Below are 21,973 nucleotides of genomic sequence, written 5' to 3'. Positions count from 1 at the left end.
TCTCCATAGTGGCTGTATCAATTTACATTCCCACCAACAGTGCAAGAGGGTTCCCTTTTCTCCACACCCTCTCCAGCATTTGTTGTTTGTAGATTTTCTGATGATGCCCATTCTGACTGGTGTGAGGTGATACCTCATTGTAGTTTTGATTTGCATTTCTCTAATAAGTAGTGATGTTGAGTAGCTTTTCATGTGCTTCTTGGCCATCTGTATGTCTTCTTTGGAGAAGTGTCTATTTAGGTCTTCTGCCCATTTTTGGATTGGTTGTTTGTTTTTTTAATATTGAGCTGCATGAGCTGTTTATATATTTTAGAGATTAATCCTTTGTCCGTTCATTCATTTGTAAATATTTTCTCCCATTCTGAGGGTTGTCTTTTCGTCTTATTTATGGTTTCCTTTGCTGTGCAAAAGCTTTGAAGTTTCATTAGGTCCCATTTGTTTATTTTTGTTTTTATTTCCATTACTCTAGGAGGTGGATCAAAAAAGATCTTGCTGTCATTTACATCAAAGAGTGTTCTTCCTATGTTTTCCTCTGAGAGTTTTATAGTGTCCAGTCTTACATTTAGGTCTCGAATCCATTTTGAGTCTTTTTTGCTGTATGGTGTTAGGGAGTGTTCTAATTTCATTCTTTCACATGTAGCTGTCCAGTTTTCCCTGCACCACTTATTGAAGAGACTGTCTTTTCTCCATTGTATATCCTTGCCTCCTTTGTCATACATTAGTTGACCATAGGTGCGTGGGTTTACCTCTGGACTTTCTATCTTGTTCCATTGATCTATGTTTCTGTTTTTGTGCCAGTACCATACTGTCTTGATTACTGTAGCTTTGTAGTATAGTCTGAAGTCAGGGAGTCTGATTCCTCCAGCTCCGTTTTTTTCCCTCAAGACTGCTTTCGCTATTCGGGGTCTTTTGTGTCTCCATACAAATTTTGAAATGAGTTGTTCTAGGTCCGTAAAAAATGCCATTGGTAATTTGATAGGGATTGCATTGAATCTGTAGATTGCTTTGGGTAGTATAGTCATTTTCACAATGTTGATTCTTCCAATCCAAGAACATGGTATATCTCTCCATCTGTTGGTACCATCTTTAATTTCTTTCATCAGTGTCTTATAGTTTTCTGCATACAGGTCTTTTGTCTCCCTAGGTAGGTTTATTCCTAGGTATTTTATTCTTTTTGTTGCAATGGTAAATGGGAGTGTTTCCTTAATTTCTCTTTCAGATTTTTCATCATTAGTGTATAGGAATGCAAGAGATTTCTGTGCATTAATTTTGTATCCTGCAACTTTACCAAATTCATTGATTAGCTCTAGTAGCTTTCTGGTGGCATCTTTAGGATTCTCTATGTATAGTATCATGTCATCTGCAAACAGTGACAGTTTTACTTCTTCTTTTCCGATTTGGATTCCTTTTATTTCTTTTTCTTCTCTGATTGCCGTGGCTAGGACTTCCAAAACTATGTTGAATAATAGTGGTGAGAGTGGACATCCTTGTCTTGTTCCTGATGTTAGAGGAAATGCTTTCAGTTTTTCACCATTGAGAATGATGTTTGCTGTGGGTTTGTCATATATGGCCTTTATTATGTTCAGGTAGGTTCCCTGTATGCCCACTTTCTGGAGAGTTTTTATCGTAAATGGGTTTTGAATTTTGTCAAAAGCTTTTTCTGCATCTATTGAGATGATCATATGGTTTTTATCCTTCAATTTGTTAATATGGTGTATCACATTGATTGATTTGCATATATTGAAGAATCCTTGCATCCCTGGGATAAATCCCACTTGGTCATGGTGTATGATCCTTTTAATGTGTTGTTGGATTCTGTTTGCTAGTATTCTGGTGAGGATTTTTGCATCTATATCCGTGAGCGATATTGGTCTATAATTTTCTTTTTCTGTAGTATCTTTGTCTGGTTTTGGTATCAGGGTGATGGTGGCCTCATAGAATGAGTTTGGGAGTGTTCCTTCCTCCGCAGTTTTTTGGAAGAGTTTGAGAAGGATGGGTGTTAGCTCTTCTCTAAATGTTTGATAGAATTCACCTGTGAAGCCATCTGGTCCTGGACTTTTGTTTGTTGGAAGATTTTTTTTTAATAAATTTATTTATTTTTCCTTATTTCTTTTTGGCTGTGTTGGGTCTTCGTTTCTGTGCGAGGGCTTTCTCTAGTTGTGGCGAGCAGGGGCCACTTTTCATCGCGGTGTGTGGGCCTCTCACTGTCGCGGCCTCTCTTGTTGCGGAGCACAGGCTCCAGACGCACAGGCTCAGTAGTTGTGGCTCACGGGCCCAGTTGCCCCGTGGCATGTGGGATCTTCCCAGACCAGGGCTCGAACCCATGTCCCCTGCATTGGCAGGCAGATTCTCAACCACTGCGCCACCAGGGAAGCCCTGTTGGAAGACTTTTAATCACAGTTTCAATTTCATTACTTGTGATTGGTCTGTTCATATTTTCTATTTCTTCCTGGTTCAGTCTTGGAAGTTTATACCTTTCTAAGAATTTGTCCATTTCTTCCAGGTTGTCCATTTTATTGGCATAGAGTTGCTTGTAGTAGTCTCTTAGGATTCTTTGTATTTCTGTGGTGTCTGTTGTAACTTCTCCTTTTTCGTTTCTAATTTTATTGATTTGAGTCCTCTTCCTCTTTTTCTTGATGAGCCTGGCTAATGGTTTATCAATTTTGTTTATCTTTTCAAAGAACCAGCTTTTAGTTTTATTGATCTTTGCTATTGTTATTTTGTTTCTATTTCATTTATTTCTGCTCTGATCTTTATGATTTCTTTCCTTCTGCTAACTTTGGGTTTTGTTTGGTCTTCTTTCTCTAGTTCCTATAGGTGTAAGATTAGATTGTTTATTTGAGATTTTTCTTATTTCTTGAGGTAGGCTTTTATAGCTATAAGCTTCCCTCTTAGAACTGCTTTTGCTGCATCCCATAGGTTTTGGATCGTCATGTTTTCATTGTCATTTGTCTCTATGTATTTTTTGATTTCCTCTTTGATTTCTTCAGTGATCTCTTGGTTATTTAGTAACGTATTGTTTAGCCTCCATGTGTTTGTGTTTTTTACGTGTTTTTCCCTGTAATTGATATCTAGTCTCATTGCATTGTTGTCGGAAAAGATACTTGATATGATTTCAGTTTTATTAAATCTACTGAGGCTTGATTTGTGACCCAAGATGTGATCTCTCCTGGAGAATGTTCTGTGTGCACTTAAGAAGAAAGTGTAATATGCTGTTTTTGGATGGAATGTCCTATAAATATCAATTAAATCTATCTGGTCTATTGTGTCATTTAAAGCTTCTTTTTCCTTATTTATTTTCATTTTGGATGATCTGTCCATTGGTGTAGGTGAGGTGTTAAAGTCCCCCACTATTATTGTGTTACTGTCAATTTCCTCTTTTATAGCTGTTAGCAGTTGCCTTATGTATTGAGGTGCTCCTATGTTGGGTGCATATATATTTATAATTGTTATATCTTCTTCTTGGATTGATCCCTTGATCATTATGTAGTGTCCTTTTTTATCTCTTGTAATAGTCTTTATTTTAAAGTCTATTTTATCTGATATGAGTATTGCTACTCCAGCTTTCTTTTGATTTCCATTTGCATGGAATATTTTTTTCCATCCCCTCACTTTCAGTCTGTATGTGTCCCTAGGTCTGAAGTGGGTCTCTTGTAGACAGCATATATATGGGTCTTGTTTTTGTATCCGTTCAGCAAGCCTGTGTGTTTTGGTTGGAGCATTTAATCCATTCACGTTTAAGGTAATTATCGATATGTATGTTCCTATGACCATTTTCTTAATTGGTTTGGGTTTGTTTTTGTAGGTCCTTTTCTTCTCTTGTGTTTCCCACTTAGAGAAGGTCCTTTAGCATTTGTCCTAGAGCTGGTTTGGTAGTGCTGAATTCTCTTAGCTTTTGCTTGTCTCTAAAGCTTTTGATTTCTCCATCGAGTCTGAATGAGATCCTTGCTGGGTAGAGTAATCTTGGCTGTAGGTTCTTCCCTTTCATCACTTTAAGTATATTATGCCACTCCCTTCTGGCTTGTAGAGTTTCTGCTGAGAAATCAGCTGTTAACCTTATGGGAGTTCCCTTGTAATTTGTCATTTTTCCCTTGCTACTTTCAATAATTTTTCTTTGTCTTTAATTTTTGCCAATTTGATTACCATGTGTCTCGGCGTGTTTCTCCTTGGGTTTATCCTGTATGGGACTCACTGTGCTTCCTGGACTTGGGTGGCTATTTCCTTTCCCATGTTAGGGAAGTTTTCGAGTATAATCTCTTCAAATATTTTCTCTGGTCCTTTCTCTCTCTCTTGTCCTCCTGGGACCCCTATAATGCGAATGTTGTTGCATTTTATGTTGTCCCAGAGATCTCTTAGGCTGTCTTCATTTCTTTTCATTCTTTTTTCTTTATTCTGTTCCGCAGCAGTGAATTCCACCATTTTGTCTTCCAGGTCACTTATCCGTTCTTCTGCCTCAGTTATTCTGCTATTGATTCCTTCTAGTGTAGTTTTCATTTCAGTTATTGTATTGTTCATCTCTGTTTGTTTGTTCTTTAATTCTTCTAGGTCTTTGTTAAACATTTCTTGCATCTTCTCGATCTTTGCCTCCATTCTTTTTCTGAGGTCCTGGATCATCTTCACTATCATTATTCTGAATTCTTTTTCTGGAAGGTTGCCTGTCTCCACTTCATGTAGTTGTTTTTCTGGGGTTTTATCTTGTTCCTTCATCTGGTACATAGCCCTCTGCCTTTTCATCCTGTCTATCTTTCTGTGAATGTGGTTTTTGTTCCACAGGCTGCAGGATTGTAGTTCTTCTTGCTTCTGCTCTCTGCCCTCTGGTGGATCTGTATTGGAGTATAGTTGATTAACAGTGTTGTGTTAGTTTTAAGTGTACAACAAAATGTTTCAGTTATACATATACATGTATCTATTCTTTTTCAAATATTTTTCCCATTTAGGTTATTACAGAATATTGAGCAGAGTTCCCTGTGCTGTATAGTAGGTTCCTGTTGGTTTTTTATTGTAAACATAGCAGTGTGTACATATCAATACGAAAGTCCCAATCTATCCCTCCCTGCAACCCTTTCCCCCAGTAACCATAAGTTCCTTCTCTAAGTCTGTGAGTCTGTTTCTGTTTTGTAAATAAGTTCATTTGTATCATTTTTTTAAGATTCCACATATAAGCAATATCATATGATATTTGTCTTTCTCTGTCTGACTTACTTCACTTAGTATGATAATCTCCAAGTTCATCCATGTTGCCGCAAATGGCATTATTTCACTGTTTTTGATGGCTGAGTAATATTCCATTGTATACATGTACCACATTTTCTTTATCCATTCATCTGTCATTGGACATTTAGATTGCTTCTGCAATGAACATTGGGGTACATGTATCCTTTCAAACCATGTTTTTTTCTAGATATATGCCCAGGAGTGGGATTGCTGGATCATATGGTAGCTCTGTTTTTAGTTTCTTAAGGAACCTCCATACTGTTCTCCATAGTGACTGTACCAATTTACATTCCCACCAACAGTGTAGGAGGGTTCCCTTTTCTCCACATCCTCTCCAGCATTTGTTTTTTGTAGACTTTTTAGTGATGGCCATTCTCACTGCTGTGAGGTGATATGTCATTGTAGTTTTGATTTGCATTTCTCAAATAATTAGTGATGTTGAGCATCTTTTCATGTGCCTCTTGGCCATCTGTATGTCTTCTTTGGAGACATGTCTTTTTACATCTTCTGCCCATTTTTTGATTGACTTGTTTGTTTTTTTTTGATATTGAGCTGCATAAACTGTTTGTAAATTTTGGAGACCAATCCCTTGTCGGTCACATTGTTTGCAAATATTTTCTCCCATTCTGTGGGTTGTCTTTTCGTTTTGTTTATGGTTTCCTTTGCTGTGCAAAAGCTTTTGAGTTTAATTAGGTCCCATTTTAAAAATTATTTATTTATTTATTATTTATGTTTGGGTGCCTTGGGTCTTTATTGCTGCATGCGGGCTTTTTCTAGTTGCGGCGGGCAGGGGCTACTCTTCATTGTGGTGCACGGGCTTCTCATTGCAGTGGCTTCTCTTGTTGCAGAGCATGGGCTCTAGAGCGCAGGCTCAGTAGTTGTGGCACATGGGCTTAGTTGCTCTGCAGCATGTGGGATCTTCCCGGACCAGGGATGGAACCTGTGTCCCTTGCATTGGCAGGTGGATTCTTAACCACTCCACCACCAGGGAAGTCCCAGGTGCCATTTATTTATTTTTGTTTTTATTTCCATTACTCTAGGAGATGGATCGAAAAAGATATTGCTGTGATCTATGTCCGAGTGATCTGCCTATGTTTTCCTCTCAGAGTTTTATAGTATCCAGCCATGCATTTAGTTCTTTAATCCATGTTGAGTTTATTTCTGTGTATGGTGTAGGGAGTGTCCTAATATCATTCTTTTACATATAGCTGTCCAGTTTTTTCAGGGCCATTTATTGAAGAGACTGTGTTTCCTTCTTTGTATAGTCTTGACTTCTTTGTTGTAGATTAATTGACCATAGGTGTGTGGCTTTATTTCTGGGCTTTCTATCCTGTTCCATTGATCTATATTTCTGTTTTGGTGCCAGTACCATACTGTTTTGGTGACTGTAGCTTTGTAGTATAGTCTGAAGTCAGGGAGCCTGATTCCTCCAGCTCCATTTTTCTTTCTCAAGTTAGCTTTGGCTATTCAGGGTCTTTTGTGTCTCTACAAATTTTAAGACTTTTTTGTTCTAGTTCTGTGAAAAATGCCATTGGTAATTTTTTTAAAGGCTACTGGATGACTTTATTTTTTTAAAAAAATATTTATGTATTAATTTGGCTGTGCTGGGTCTTAGTTGCAGCATGTGTCATCTTCTTTGTGGCATGTCAGATCTTTTTTAGTTGTGGCATGCAGGATCTTTTAGTTGCAGCATATGGGATCTTAGTTGCAGCATGCGGGATCTAATTCCCTGACCAGGGATTGAACCCGTGCCCCCTGCATTGAGAGAATGGAGTCTTAACCACTGGACCATCAGGGAAGTCCTGCCATTGGTAATTTGATAGGGATTGTGTTGAATCTGTAGATTGCCTTGGGTAGTATAGTCATTTTGACAGTATTGATTCTTCTAATCCAAGAACATCTGATCTTTTGTTGTCAGTGTGTAGAAATGCAACAGATTTCTGTGTATTAATTTTGTATCCTGCAACTTTACTGAATTCATTGATGAGCTCTAGTAGTTTTCTGGTAGCATCTTTAGGATCTTCTACGTATAGTATCATGTCATCTGCAAACAGTGACATTTTTACTTCTTCTTTTCCAATTTGCATTTCTTTTTTTTTTTTAAATTAATTTATTTATTTATGCTTGCATTGGGTCTTCGTTGCTGCGTGCGGGCTTTTCTCTAGGCTTCATGGCATGTGGGATCTTCCCGGACCAGGGATCGAACCCGTGACCCCTGCATTAGCAGGCGGACTCCCAACCACTACGCCACCAGGGAAGCCCTTTGCATTTCTTTTATTTCTTTTTCTTCTCTGATTCCTGTGGCTAGGACTTTCAAAACTATGTTGAATAAAACTGGTGAGAGTGTACATCTTTGTCTTGTTCCTGATCTTAAAGGAAATGCTTTCAGTTTTTCACTGTTGTGTATGATGTTAGTTGTAGGTTTGTCATATATGGCCTTTATTATGTTGAGGTATGTTCCCTGTATCCCCACTTTCTGGAGAGTTTTTATCATAAATCGGTGTTGAATTTTGTCAAAAGCTCTTTCTGCATCTATTGAGATGATTATATGGTTTTTATTCTTCAATTTGTTGATGTGGTGTATCACATTGATTGATTTGCGGATATTGAAAAATCCTTGCATCCCTGGGATAAATCCCACTTGATCATGGTGTATGATCCTTTTAATGTATTGTTGGATTTGGATTGCTAGTATTTTGTTGAGGATTTTTGCGTCTGTGTTCATCAGTGATATTGGCCTATAATTTTTTTTGTGGTATCTTTTTCTGGTTTTGGTATCAGGGTGATGGTGGCCTCATAGAATGAGTTTGGGAGTATTCCTTCCTCTGCTGTTTTTTGGAATAGTTTTAGAAGGATAGGTGTTAACTCTTCTCTAAATGTTTGATATAATTCACCTGTGAAGCCATCTGGTCCTGGACTTTTGTTTGTTGGGAGTTTTTTAATCAGTTTCAATTTAGTACTTGTGATTGGTCTGTTTATATTTTCTGTTTCTTCCTGGTTCAGTCTTGGGAGATTGTACCTTTCTAAGAATTTGTACGTTTCTTCCAGGTTGTCCATTTTATTAACGTATAGTAGCTTGTAGTAGTCTCTTGTGATCCTTTGTATTTCTGTGGTGTCCATTGTAACTTCTCCTTTTTCACTTCTAATTTTATTGATTAGAGCCCTCTCCTTTTTTCTTGATGAGTCTGGCTAAAGGTTTGTAAATTTTGTTTATCTTTTCAAAGAGCCATCTTTTAGAGTCATCAATCTTTTCTATTGTTTTCTTCATTTCTATTTCATTTATTTCTGCTCTGATATTTATGGTTTCATTGTTTCTGCTAACTTTGGGTTTTGTTTGTTCTTTCTCTAGTTGCTTTAGGTGTAAGGTTGTTTATTTGTGATTTTTCTTGTTTTCTGAGATAAGATTGTATTGCTATAAACTTCCCTCTTAGAACAGCTTTTGCTGCATCCCATAGGTTTTGGGCCATCGTGTTTTCATTGTCATTTGTTTCTAGGTATTTTTTGATTTCCTCTTTGATTTCTTCAGTGATCTCTTGGTTATTTAGTAGTGTATTGTTTAACCTCCATGTGTTTGTATTTTTTACAGTTTTTTTTTTCTTGTAGTTGATTTCTAATCTCATAGCGTTGTGGTCAGAAAAGATGCTTGGTATGATTTCAATATTCTTAATTTTGCCAAGGTTCGCCTTGTGGCCCAACATGTGATCAGTCCTGGAGAATGTTCCATGTGCACTTGAGAAGAATGTGTATTCTGTTGCTTTTGGATAGAATGCTCTATAAATAGCAATTAAGTCTATCTGGTCTGGTGTGTCATTTAAGGCCTGTGTTTCCTTATTGATTTTCTCCCTGGATGATCTGTCCATTAATAAAAGTGGGGTGTTAAAGTCCCCCACTATTATTGTGTTACTGTCGATTTCTTCTTTTATGGCTGTTAGTATTTGCCTTATATATTGAGGTGCTCCTATGTTGGGTGCATATATATTTACCATTGTTAAATCTTCTTCTTGGATTGATCCCTTGATGATTATGTAGTGTCTTTGTCTCTTGTAACAGTCTTTAAAGTCTATTTTGTCTGAGATGAGTATTGCTACTCCAGCTTTCTTCTGATTTCCATTTGCATGGAATACCTTTTTCCATCCTCTCAGTTTCAGTCTGTATGTGTCCCTAGACCTGAAGTGGGTCTCTTGTATACAGCATATATACAGGTCTTGTTTTTTGTATCCATTTAGCCATCTATGTCTTTTGGTTAGAGCATTTAATCTGTTTATGTTTAAGATAATTATTGTTATGTATGTTCTTATTACCATTTTGTTAACTGTTTTGGATTTGTTTTTGGAGGTCTTTTTTCTTCCCTTCCTGTTTTGTTCCCTCCTCTTGTGATTTGATGACTAACTTCAGTGTTGTGTTTGGATTCCTTTTTCTTCTTTGTGTGTGTATCAATTGTAGATTTTCGGTTTGCAGTTACCATGAGGTTTTGATATAGCAGTCTATACATAAACAAGATTGTTGTTGTTTTTTTAAAATTTATTTATTTATTTATTTATTTTTGGCTGCATTAGGTCTTTGTTGCTGCGCACAGGCTTTCTCTAGTTGTGGTGAGCAGGGGCTACTCTTCGTTGCGGTGCACGGGCTTCTCATTGTGGTGGCTTCTCTTGTTGCAGAGCATGGGTTCTAGGTATGCAGGCTTCAGTAGCCGTGACACGCGGGCTCTAGAGTACAGGCTCAGTAGTTGTGGATCACGGGCTTAGTTGCTCCATGGCATGTGGGATCTTCCCAGACCAGAGCTTGAACCCGTGTCCCCCTGCATCGGCAGGCGGATTCTTAACCACTGCGCCACCAGGGAAGCCCAACAAGATCATTTTAAGTTGCTGGTCTTTTAATGTCAAATGCATTTCCAATATCCTGCATTTGTGCTCTCCTCTTCTCACAATTGCTGGTTTTGATATTATATTTGTTCATAAATGATTTCCTACCTTTACTGTATGCTTGCCTTTACCAGTGAGCTTTTCCATTTGTAATTTTCTTGTTTCTAGTTGTGGCCTTTTCTTGTTAGAGAAATTCCTTTAGCATTTGTTGCAAAGCTGGTCTGCTGATGTTGAATTCTCTTAGGTTTTGCTTGTCTGTAAAGCTTTTGATTTCTCCATCGAATCTGAATGAGAGCCTTGCTGGGTAGAGTATTCTTGGTTGTAAGTTCTTCCCTTTCATCACTTTAAGTATATTGTGCTGCTCCCTTCTGGCCTGCAGAGTTTCTGCTGAGAAATCAGCTGATAACCTTATGGCAGTTCCCTTGTATGTTATATGTTGCTTTTCACTCACTTCTTGTTTGCCTTGTTTCTGTGGGGGTATCCAATGTAATTTTTATCCTCGCTCCTCTATAGGTGAGGTGTAGTTTTGTTTTTTTGGCCACGTGGCACGTGGGATCTTAGTTCCTCAGCCAGGGATCAAACCCGTGCCCCCGGCAGTGGTAGCGTGGACACCTAACCAGTGGAAAGCCAGGGAATTCCTGTTTTTGTTTTGTTTTTTTTAAACCTCTGGCTTCTTTTGAATGATTGAGAAGAAATTGTAGATGGATATTTTTGTGGATGAATATATTACTGCTAGAATGAGACAGGGTTTAACATTGATTTTATTCCTCTTTTTCTTTGTTACAGATGTAAGTGCTAAAATATTTTGTTCACAGAAATATTTAGATGGAAATGGAAGAAGTTTGTTACAGTGATACCACTCAATCTTTGAGCTTATAAGTTATTTGCCAAATATCACAAAAATAATTTATTATTGTCATCAAAATAATTTTAATGGTCTATCAAGTGATAATTTGTTAAGATCCTCTTTCAAATTTGTTGTTAGGCAGTGGATTAGAAATGATGTGACCTGGAAAAAGATTTGCTTCCAAGCTATTAGAATAATTTGCTTTTTCCCTTTCTAGGAAGTATAACACAAAGTCTTTACCAAGACTTATCAAATGACTCTTAATTATAGCCCTTACACTGTTACTTGAAAGCAACCTATTCAACCAGATATACTCAGAAAGGGTTGAGGAAATAGAAATATTGGTAATTTCATTACGCCATTGCCAATCCAATAATTTTTGATAAAATGCATTTATCATTTGCTTAAAAACTTAAAACACACACACACACACACACACACACACACACAGACACACACATACACACACCTTGGGGCTGCAGTTTTAGCAAATTTAGCAAATTTGCAGAAAATGCCATCTAACTTAATTGGCAAAACCAGTCCTTATTGTCAAACCTACTAAAACCCTAGAAACTAAGACAAAGTCTTTTCAGTTCAAATGTATTAATTATTTCAAGAAGCTTTATAAAAACCATTGAGAAATAAATTATAGAATCCATTGTATAAAAAAGAATCAGTCAAGATTAAAATGATGTAGATCTAATATAACAAGTTACAAAGAAGATAAAAAGTTACAAAAATAAATCAATATCCTTAATTTATAGTAATACAATATAATTTATACATAAAATTATATGCTGTTTATAAGAAAAGGAGTATGATTTTTAAAAAGACATGTTATTCCTTCTCTTAATATTGGTATGTGTGTGTGTCAAACTCTGGTGTTTGGCTTTGGCGAATAATTAAATGAAATCCAATGTAAAAATCAGAAATATCTTTGTTAGATACCCTGGGTATCTAATAAAGGGTTAGTTTAAGTTAGGTTATATCTAACCCTTTATTAGATACTTTTCCTATGTACTTGAGGATAGAAAAGGGCATATACTACCAAAAAGTAATTTGGCATAGATCTTTTATTCTCTGTTATGAGGAGGTAGGAAATAACAAACATTTAGAAGATGAAATGGGAGAAAGATTATCTGTAAATGGAATAAATATGATGTGAGTTGATACAGTAGATATTTAACTTCCTTTTTAAATAATATATATGAAGTCTGAGAAAAAAGCTTGTAAATATTTTATCCATGTGTTTATTCCAGTGTACTTTGAAACATTTGACAATTCCAGGAAAATATTCCAGTTGTACTTCTAAGAAGCAGCAGTACCAGCCTATACAGCTTTGATTTATTGAAGTGATTTTGAAGTGAGTAGCAGAAAAAATGCTTATGCCTTAACTACAAGGGAAAAGGCAATTTTAGGATTCAATATAAGCATTGAGAAGAGCTGGAAAAATGCTTACCCTTAACTACATGAAAAAGCAATTTTTATCATTCAGTATTTCTTTCCAATGCTCCTTTTGCTTTGAATTCGTGGACCTTATCCCTCAAGATCCTTGCATCCTTTGATAATAGTTGGGAGAAGGTAGAGGCAAAGTTCTTTGGTAAAAATTGCATTATTCCTCACTCTACCATATTTAGTTTCTAACTTTCAACTTCACCTATAACAGAAACGTATGCAAGAAAGAGAAAGACAGGAAGCTTTTATAGGTTCATAGTGCTTTGAATAGTCATTAAACGAGGTTTCCATTTGGTTTGACCTCAGGATTTAATTCCCTGCCCCTAGCAATGCAGGTAGTAAGGTTTGGATGATGCCTTTCTTTTGTGAAGTAGAGTAAGGTTGGTTTTGGACACAGAGGCTTTCTCCGACCCATTAATTTTAGGAAAGGGTACCCTTGGAAGCTGAGGATCTGGAAATCAATTCCTTTAAAACTACCAGTGCTTGGATACCTCTTGAAAAACCCTTACATATCCCCAAGGGTATGTGTACCGTAGTTTGAAGAGTACCTTAGACTATCTTTCTTGAGTTTGACAAGACAGCTTAATGGCAGAAAATTCTGTAGGGAGAAAAGTTAGGGAGTCCTTTAAAATAGGTATTCTGTGTTGTTGGTTGAAAGGCTAGCTCTTAATATTATGTATATAGTTAGCAAATAAAATGGTTACAGTGAGTTGAAAGAACCTGCTATATTAATTGTGGACCCCCTTACATCTGCAGGTAGGTTTGTTGTAGGAATTTCCTTGGGTGGAGCAAGGGCTTTGCTCATGAAACCACTCTGGCCGGGGCAAGTGCACAGACAGGTACAGTTGAAATACTTAGTATTTGGCAGAAATAATGGATTCAAAGACCAGAAACTGTGATAACTGGAGGTACTACAGTCTACTTCCCAACCTTAGGTAGTAACGGCTACCACAAACTGCCATGATTTTTGCACTATGATTATAATACCTGCATTTTTAATTTTTAAGCATGTAGTCAGTAATAATTTGAAAATTTTTTATGCAAACTTCTCCAGTGGGCATTATTTTAGTGAATTGAAACTATCCAGTTGTAATGCCCTTTCTTTCTCCATTTTAATTTAGAAGCTCATGTCATTTAAAAACAAGACAAGAAATTAAAATTTATTGAATAGATCAGAGATTTTTTTCCTGGAAAATTTTTTTAAGGGTATGAGTCACCACATACTCACTTCTACCTCACAGGAGGGGAATAAAAAGATAACAACCATAGAAATACTACTCCCACTATAGTAGACATAAATATTACTCTGTAAATGTGGGCTTATGCTCTATTGTGTCTTAATTGAAATTAAATATTCCTCTAAGACTCCATTTTGCCTGACTGGTGGGAGATTCAGTCTCGGTCCTTGTTGGGGTCTCTTCACCTCCCCAGAGTCAAACAAGATTCTAAAATGTTTACAGAAATAGGAGAGGGGCTTGCAGTCTCCAGCCCAGCACTGTTTTTGCACTGCTCTCATCAACTGAGCCCACAGAATTGCTAGGAAGGAGCAAATCCACTGTTTCTGTGGAAGGTGAGGCCCCGGTGGTCTGTGCCCAGGTGAACCCCAGTGTCCTCACTCCTCCTGAGGCCCTGCTGGTGGGACCCCCCTGACCTTTGACCTCTTCCTCCTGTGGAGGAATCTTCTGTCTGTCTTCTTCCTTACGGAATTCCCCCAAGTTGGGAAAACAGCAGCCAGAAAGACAGGTTGTCTACCAGCAGCTTGAACTTCACAGCTTCTGCCGGGGAGTATGTACCGAGAAGCTGGGCATGCGCGTGAAGTGGGGACAGGGAAAAGACAGAGCCCAAAACAGAAATGAATAAATATCTCCACAAATGGTCTTAGGTCACAAGTACTATTAATAAGTGGCAAACGTTTCTGAGCATGACTCTCTGCTCACACAGATGAGCAGATTTAATTCTCCAAACTTCGCCATGTGCTAAAGACAGACAACTGAGGCTTAAAGAGTTTGAGTAACTTTCCTGGTAATAAGTAGCAGAGCTGGGATTCAAACCAAGTCTGCTGGGCTCCAAATTCATCCCCTGTGTTATATTTTCTCTCCCGCAGGGTATTAGTAATAATTCATGTTGAGCACAGTGAGCTGCCAGTATAGGTTAGCTGCAGCGGGAGCTCCCAGACGGCTCAGTGAATTCATCCACGGAACACCATTGCTCAGAGTTCTCCATCTGGCTGTCAGGGTGCATTTGCCAAGACTGGGGAACAACAGTGCTGCTTTGGGCGCAATTACTGTTTAGACAATAACTGGTCAGCACGTTCAGCTGCTTCTTGAGGTCACTCCTGGGATATGAAGATAGGACCCCATGTCGGCATAAACAGGTTGGTTGTTTTCTTTGTGCTCTGTCAAGAGGCCATTATCTCCGTCATCTCGAAGTTACACCAAATTGCTCAGGTGCAGGTTCAAAAGGGAGAGAGGATATGGTTCGGCCTAGTTTTCTGTTGTTTAAAATAGAAAATTGATGGATCTCAAATCCATTTTTGCTCAATACAATTCTTGAGGTACTATTTTAATAAAATCCTTTAGTCTTTTAAAAATGTAAAGTCTTTTAAGAACATTTCAAAAGCCGTAGGTCAATTTTTAAATTGTATAGGTTGGCCCATAAATAATTCTTATTTATGGAATCAAAAACCAATGCATTCAGTGAATCAATACATAACATAGTCATTATGGCCCTACTAACCACCACCCACCCACCAAGCTGGGCGTGATGGGTGATTCAAACACAGGCTGGGCTCTTTACTCAAGATGTTCATAATATGCTTTAGGGGCTTTCAAATGTTGTATGCCTCAGAATCATCCCTGAAGCTTGTCAAAAATAGAGCTGCCTGGGCCCCACTCCAGACCTACTGTCTTAGTCCGTTCGGGCTGCTAGAACAAGATACCAGAGACTGGGTAGCTCAAAGCAACAGAAGTCTATTTCTCATCATTCTGGAGGCTGAGAAGTCTAAGATCAAAGTGCTAACATGGTCTTCTGGTGAGGGCCAGCTTACTGATTCATAGCTGGCACCTTCTCACTGTTTTCTTACATGGTGAGAGGGGCTAGGGAGCTCTCTGGGGCCTCCTTTATAAGGCACTAATCCCATTTATGAGGGTTCCACCCTTATGACCTAAGTATCTCCCAAAGGCCCACCTCCTAATGTCATCATGTTTGGGAGTTAAGATTTCAACATATGAATTTTGTGGGGACACATTTAGACCATAGCACCCACTGAATCAAAACCTTGAGTGGAGCCTGGGCATCTTTAACAAGCTCCTAAGGTGATTCTAATACTTACCAAGGTTTTTGAGCCTGCCATGTGGTTGATGGTGTTTTGGTAATGTAAGACACTACAATGTTTTCTGTGTTGTATTGTATTCTACATATTTTTATACATCATCACAGGAAGTATGTATAGGAGATATATAGACATACACGTGTATCGAGAGACACAGTAGTCTCTTATTTGCATGTATGTTGAAATGTACCTGCAGATAAATATATACCTATTATCTTAAATCCTAGTAAACCTTTATTGAGCATCTGTGTGTATCAAGCATTGTTAATTCATTCAATGAGTAGTTGTTAAGAGCCTACTATGGGCCATCAGAAAATAAAACAGACAAAAGTCCCCGTCTTCAGGGAGCTATATTTTAATAGAGAAACACCAACAATAAACGAATAAGACAATTATATGATGGTGAGTGCCATAGCAAGAAGTGAGGAGGGGTGGGGCCTGCCAGTGGTGGGGGTGGATCCCAATTTAGAATAGGGTGGTTGGGGAAGCCTTGAGGGAGGAGAGGGGGTGAGCGCTATGGATATTTGGAGCACAACTGGTCCAGGTTTGGGGAACAGGACGTGCAAAGCCCTGATCTCAGTAGGAGTATTCCTGGTGGTTTCAGGAAACAGCAAGGAGGCCAGGGGCTGGGACGCAACAGGAGATGCAGTCAGAGAGGCAAGGAATGGGCTGAGGGAGATGTGGATCTTGTAGGGGCCTGTAGGCTTCTGGAGGAGTTTGGCTTTTACTCTGAGGGAGATGGGAAGGGTTCGGATCCTGGGGATGATGTAATCTGACAGGTTTTAATGGGATCATTCTGGCCAATGAGAACAGGCTGCTGGGGGTTGGGGGGAGGCTGGAATCCAGTGACTAGTTAGGGGGCCACTGTAGTAATCCAGGGTAGAGATGGTGAATGGGCTGGGAAGGGAGCAGTGAAGGTGGTGAGAAGAACGTGGCTTCCGGTGCGCTGTGAAGGAGCCAGCAGTTTTGCTGATGGTTTGGATGCAGAGGGTGTGAGGGCTGCAGTAGGAGGGTTTCCGAGGATGCTGGGTGTAACCGTTGGTTGTACTTACTCTGTGGCCAGGTTTGTTTCTGGATGTGGGTCATGATTTGGTTCCATCAAAATGACTGTTTTTGTTTTTATTTTTTAATAAATTTATTTATTTTATTTATTTATTTTTGGCTGCGTTGGGTCTTCGTTGCTGCATGCGGGCTTTCTCTAGTTGCAGCGAGCAGGAGCTACCCTTCGTTGCGGTGCGCAGACTTCTCATTGTCGTGGCTTCTCTTGTTGCGGAGCATGGGCTCTAGGGTGCGTGGGTTTCAGTAGTTGCAGTGTGTGGGCTCAGTAGTTGTGGCTCGCGGGCTCTAGAGTGCAGGCTCAGTAGTGGTGGCGCACAGGCTTAGTTGCTCCACGGCATGTGGGATCTTCCCGGACCAGGGCTCGAACCCGTGTCCCCTGCATTGGCAGGCAGATTCTTAACCACTGTGCCACCAGGGAAGCCCTGTATTTTTGTTTTTAAAACATATCTTGTACACTTAACATTTGTAAGGTTATTGTATGTACATAATACCTTAGAGGAAAAAAAACCTCATCTTCAGGAGTGGTCAGGGTAGTCTGACTGATTGCAGTAAGACCCTGACGGGGATATTGGTAAACAGGGACTGTAGCCACAATGACGTTTCTTCCTGACATGTAGAAAAGCTGCTTTTGCCAACAAAAATATATTCTGGATATGATAATGAATAATATTTATTGCTCACTTTATTTCGAAGCACTTCTATATAAATCCTCAAAAAATCCTTTCTAAGGCTGATAGTGGAGGATAGTTCCATCCCCATTTGAGGATTCAGGAACTCGAGACCTAGAAAAGATGGCATGTGGGAAGGATGAACTCTGCTAGATCAGATCTTCTATTTCGTGACCTTCTCCTCTTGATCGTGTGGCCCAATGTGTAGTGACTGGACCTCAATCCAGGGACCAGAAGTGCGTGTGTGTGTGCACACGTGCCGCACGTGCGTGCACGTGAATCACACTTGGGTTACTAAGTACAATGATGTGTTAAAGGAATTGGAACTGATTGTTCAAACGTTCCATAACTCAGGCCTCTTGGTCCTTCTCCTTGTTCTGCCTTCTCTGTCTGTTCATTTGGTCATTTTATTTCTGGATAGTAATGTTCACTGAAGGGTGGGATAGGGAAATAAAAAGATGTGAAAGTCACAGTAGGTAGCATGGAGAATAATTTTAATAGAAGCCACAGTGGAGAATGCAGTTGTACTTAACACTAAAATGAAATTCTCACTTGCCAGTGGATTTCAGCTTGCTTCACTTCCTGATCCTTCGTTCCCGTAAAAAAAAAACAAAAAAAAAACTGAGTTTGATTATGTCATGCACCTAGCAAGGCTGAGTTCTTTGTCTTGCTGAAGGAGCCATGTCTGTATTGGGATGGCTGTGAGCAGGGCCTGGGCCAGCTAACAGCATTTAATGCATTTGCCTGTTTCAGTTTGCAGTGATGACCTCACCCACAAATTCAAAGGTTTCACCGTGATGAACGAAGCAGAGAGATATGAAGCGCTGAGACACTGTCGCTATGTGGATGAAGTCATCAGAGATGCTCCGTGGACACTTACGCCAGAGTTTCTGGAAAAACACAAGGTACTTATTCTTCCACGTTCTCTAAGTAGCAGAATTAGGGAGTCGTCTGTTTCTACAGCTTATACCCAGAAAGTCCAAAGACTCTTCTAATTTCGGAAAGAGGTAACTTCAGGCACTGTCATGTGATGTCACTTGATGCAGCACCTGTCCTGTGCCCACGCCTGGGGACCAACAGCATCCCACTTCCTCAGTGTGATCTCTGGAGCTAGACCACTCAGGTCCATGTGTGGCTTAACTTCTTAACTGTGGGACCTTGAGCAAGATATTGCACTCACTTACCTAAACCAGAAAATGGGTGCTGTTTTGAGGATCTAATGAGATCATCTAGTAAAACCCTTGGAACACTGGCTGGCTCAAAGCAAGAGCTCCAAAACTGTCATCATCATTATCACCATCATTATTATTGATGCTTATGGTTCCACAGGCATCATTTTTCATGGAACAAATGACCACACATCTTATCCAGAGGGACAGGGGTCAGCCTTTAAGGAAAGAACTGTGTATCTCTGATTTTGTGACCCTGAGACTCCTACTGATAGAAGATTTTTATTAGTTGAAAACACGAGAAATCCTTTTGATCTGCATCAAATGATGTGCTTTGTATCTCCCTACCAGCCCCACATTAGGAGCTCTTCTTTCCTTTTATAAGCAGTACAAAAAAATAAGATTAAGCTGTTCTAAGAGTTTTCTATTTTTAAATTCACGATGCAGGAGAGAATAGAGAACACTGATAAATGTGCATGGGTAATAGCAGAGGAGACAATTTCCCAGCAAGAATAAAAAGAAAAAGGAAAAACTACAATATGATTTACTTCCAGCAATCACTAACACATTTTTACTAAGCATCTATTGTATCTTCAACTTGTGTGCAGCATTATGGAGATGCTGATGATGGCTGCCATTTATCGAGTACTTTCCATGTACCCAGCCCTGTGCTAAGTGCTTTGCTCTTACATGAATCACATTCAATCTCATGGCTACCCTGAGACGTTGTTGTTGTTGTCATACACTGGAGACGAGGAACAACTAAGTTTGAGTACGAAGAATCGAATTGATGATAATAGCATTTATTGAGTACTTGCTGTGTACCAGTTATTATTTTTAGCACTTTTACATAATTATATTATTTAATCCAGTGATTCTCAAGTGGGGGCAAGTTTGCCCCCAAGGAACATTTAACAGGGCCTGGAAACATTTTTGGCCGTCATAACTAAAGGGGTGCTACTGGCATCTGCTGGGTAAAGGACAGGGGTGCTACTAAGCATCCTACAATGCACAGGACAGACTCTCCCCCTCCAACAAAGAATTTTTTTTTATATAAATTTATGTACTTATTTATTTATTTATTGGCTGCGTTGGGTCTTTGTTGCTGCATGCGGGCTTTCTCTGGTTGTGGCGAGCGGGGGCTAGTGTTCGTTGTGCTGCGTGGGCTTCTCATTGCGGTGGCTTCTCTTGTTGTGGAGCATGGACTCAGGGCACGTGGGCTTCAGTAGTTGTGGCACGTGGACTCAGTAGTTGTGGCTCCCAGGCTCTAGAGCGCAGGCTCAGTAGTTGTGGCACACGGGCCTAGTTGCTCCTCGGCATGTGGGATCTTCCCGGACCAGGGCTGGAACCCGTGTCCCCTGCATTGGCAGGTGGATTCTTAACCACTGCACCACCAGGGAAGTCCCTCCAACAAAGAATTATCTAGTTCAAAATGTCACTAGTACCAAGGTTGAGAAATCCTGATTTAATCCTTACCACTAAATTATGAGTTATATAGCTAGCAAGTGGTGGGGCAGGAATCTATACACAGCAAAATTAAACTGTTACTCTACCTCTCAAGGTGGAGTGAAGCCTTGTCAAAGGGCTTTGAAAGTTAGGCAAGAAGTTTTTACTTGATGGAGGAGGAAACAAGGAACTAGTGCAGATCAGCAGGCACAAGGATGACAAGAAGAAAATTCTGTTTAAGGAGGTCCCCCCACCATGTGACAGAGGGATGGCTTGGAGAGGAAAGAGCCTGCAGTGAGGAAGGTCAGGTACAAGTTGGTATTAATAATCCAGGTGATGGGGCCCTGGATTTGGCATAAGCAATGGAGAGGAAGTGATGGGTGTATGCACTCATGTACACACACACACACACACACACACACGCACACACACCAATGGAACTTGTGACCTATGTGCTATGGAGAGTGAAGAAAGTAGGAAAAAAAGGCTTATTCCAAGGTGTTTGGAGCCTAAGTAAACTTAGAAAATGGAGGTGCCCTTGGAAGGGGCACCAGTTTTCAGGATGAATTAAAATTCCAGACAGGTTTTTAAAGTGACAGCAAAGGTGGCAAAAGAGAAAAGGGTGACTTTGGGCAAATTTGACAAGTTTTATCATTTCAGCAGCCGTATGACCCAACTGAAGTAGTAATACTTGCCCTACCTGCCTCACAAGGTGGTTGTATGAATCAAATGCGAAGAGAGACGTGAATTCATTTCTACAATATAAAATATGACTTAAGTGGGGGAATTCCCTGGTGGTCCAGTGGTTAGGACTCTGTGCTTGCACTGCAGGGGGCACGGGTTCGATCCCTGGTTGGGGAACTAGGATCCTGCATACCGCGTGGCACGGACAAAAAAAACAAATAAATAAAATAAAATGTGACTTAAATGTGAGGATGGGCCTATTGCCATCAGTGGGACAGGAAATGAGGATTTTGGCTCCTCATAGCAGAGGTGATTAAAATCTGAAGAATGAGTGAATTGTGTGAAGGAGAGATTTTAGAGGCAGAAGAACAGAAGGCCAAAAACACCTACTGTCAGAGGTAAGAGAAGAAAGAGGGAGCAGCAAAAGAGAGAAACCGATCTAGTTCCCATCAGCTCGTGGAAACAGAGACAGTTGGAAATACCTTTCAGTCAAGGATTCAAGTCTACCTTATATACTGCTTATTTCAACTGCTTAATTACAACTGCTTTGTTTTTTTAAAAAAATATGTATTTTCAAATTGCAGACATGCAGCCCCATCCCAGCGGTGATGTCACTCTTCTCTCTCTCCAACAGATTGACTTTGTGGCCCACGATGACATTCCGTACTCCTCTGCTGGCTCTGATGATGTTTACAAGCATATAAAGGAAGCAGGTGAGGGTCGTCCTGTGCTCAGCTGTCCCCTGTGGCATAGTAATGAGGGTTAATAAGAGACGCCTGCCCTGGCCCTGCAGCATACACATACAAGGCCCTGGAGTTTCACATGTCTCCCAAGTAGCCTCTGCAAGCCTCTGTTGACATGTGCGAAGGCTCAGCTGTGGCACAGACACCAGTTAGGTATTTATATAGAAATTAACCTGAGCACCAAACTACTCGACTTCCGGTTTGAGGCTCGATTTTAGAGTTCATCACAGGACCTAAAATCACAGGACCCTGTTTATTTTTTTTAATTGGAGTATAATTGATTTACAGTGTTGTGTTAGTTTCTGGTGTACAGCAAAGTGCTTCAGTTATATATATATATACACACACACACATATACACACATATATTTTTTAATATTCTTTCCCATTATAGATTATTACAAGATATTAAATATTGTTCCCTGTGCTATACAGTAGGACCTTGTTGTTTATCTATTTTATATATAGTAGTGTGTATCTGCTAATCCCAAACTCC

General features: G+C 39.6%; 1 protein-coding gene and 1 non-coding gene across 9 annotated transcripts in view; both read left to right on the top strand.

The window, feature by feature from the left end:
• Positions 1-21,973, top strand: part of PCYT1B (phosphate cytidylyltransferase 1B, choline) — a 174,963-nt gene that overhangs the window by 92,982 nt on the left and 60,008 nt on the right. For all 8 annotated transcript variants that reach the window (XM_057538946.1, XM_057538945.1, XM_057538951.1 and 5 more), the window contains 2 exons: positions 18,190-18,341; positions 21,370-21,448. In XM_057538946.1, coding sequence (XP_057394929.1) covers positions 18,190-18,341; positions 21,370-21,448 — 231 coding nt within the window. The remainder of the gene's footprint in view (positions 1-18,189; positions 18,342-21,369; positions 21,449-21,973) is intronic.
• Positions 20,840-20,912, top strand: TRNAA-UGC (transfer RNA alanine (anticodon UGC)). Its single transcript has one exon. It is a non-coding gene; the product is annotated as a tRNA-Ala (tRNA).

This window comes from Balaenoptera acutorostrata, chromosome X (genome assembly GCF_949987535.1).
Source record: "Balaenoptera acutorostrata chromosome X, mBalAcu1.1, whole genome shotgun sequence".
Classification (NCBI taxonomy): Eukaryota; Metazoa; Chordata; class Mammalia; order Artiodactyla; family Balaenopteridae; genus Balaenoptera; species Balaenoptera acutorostrata.
This window is presented reverse-complemented; position numbering and strand designations above follow the sequence as displayed.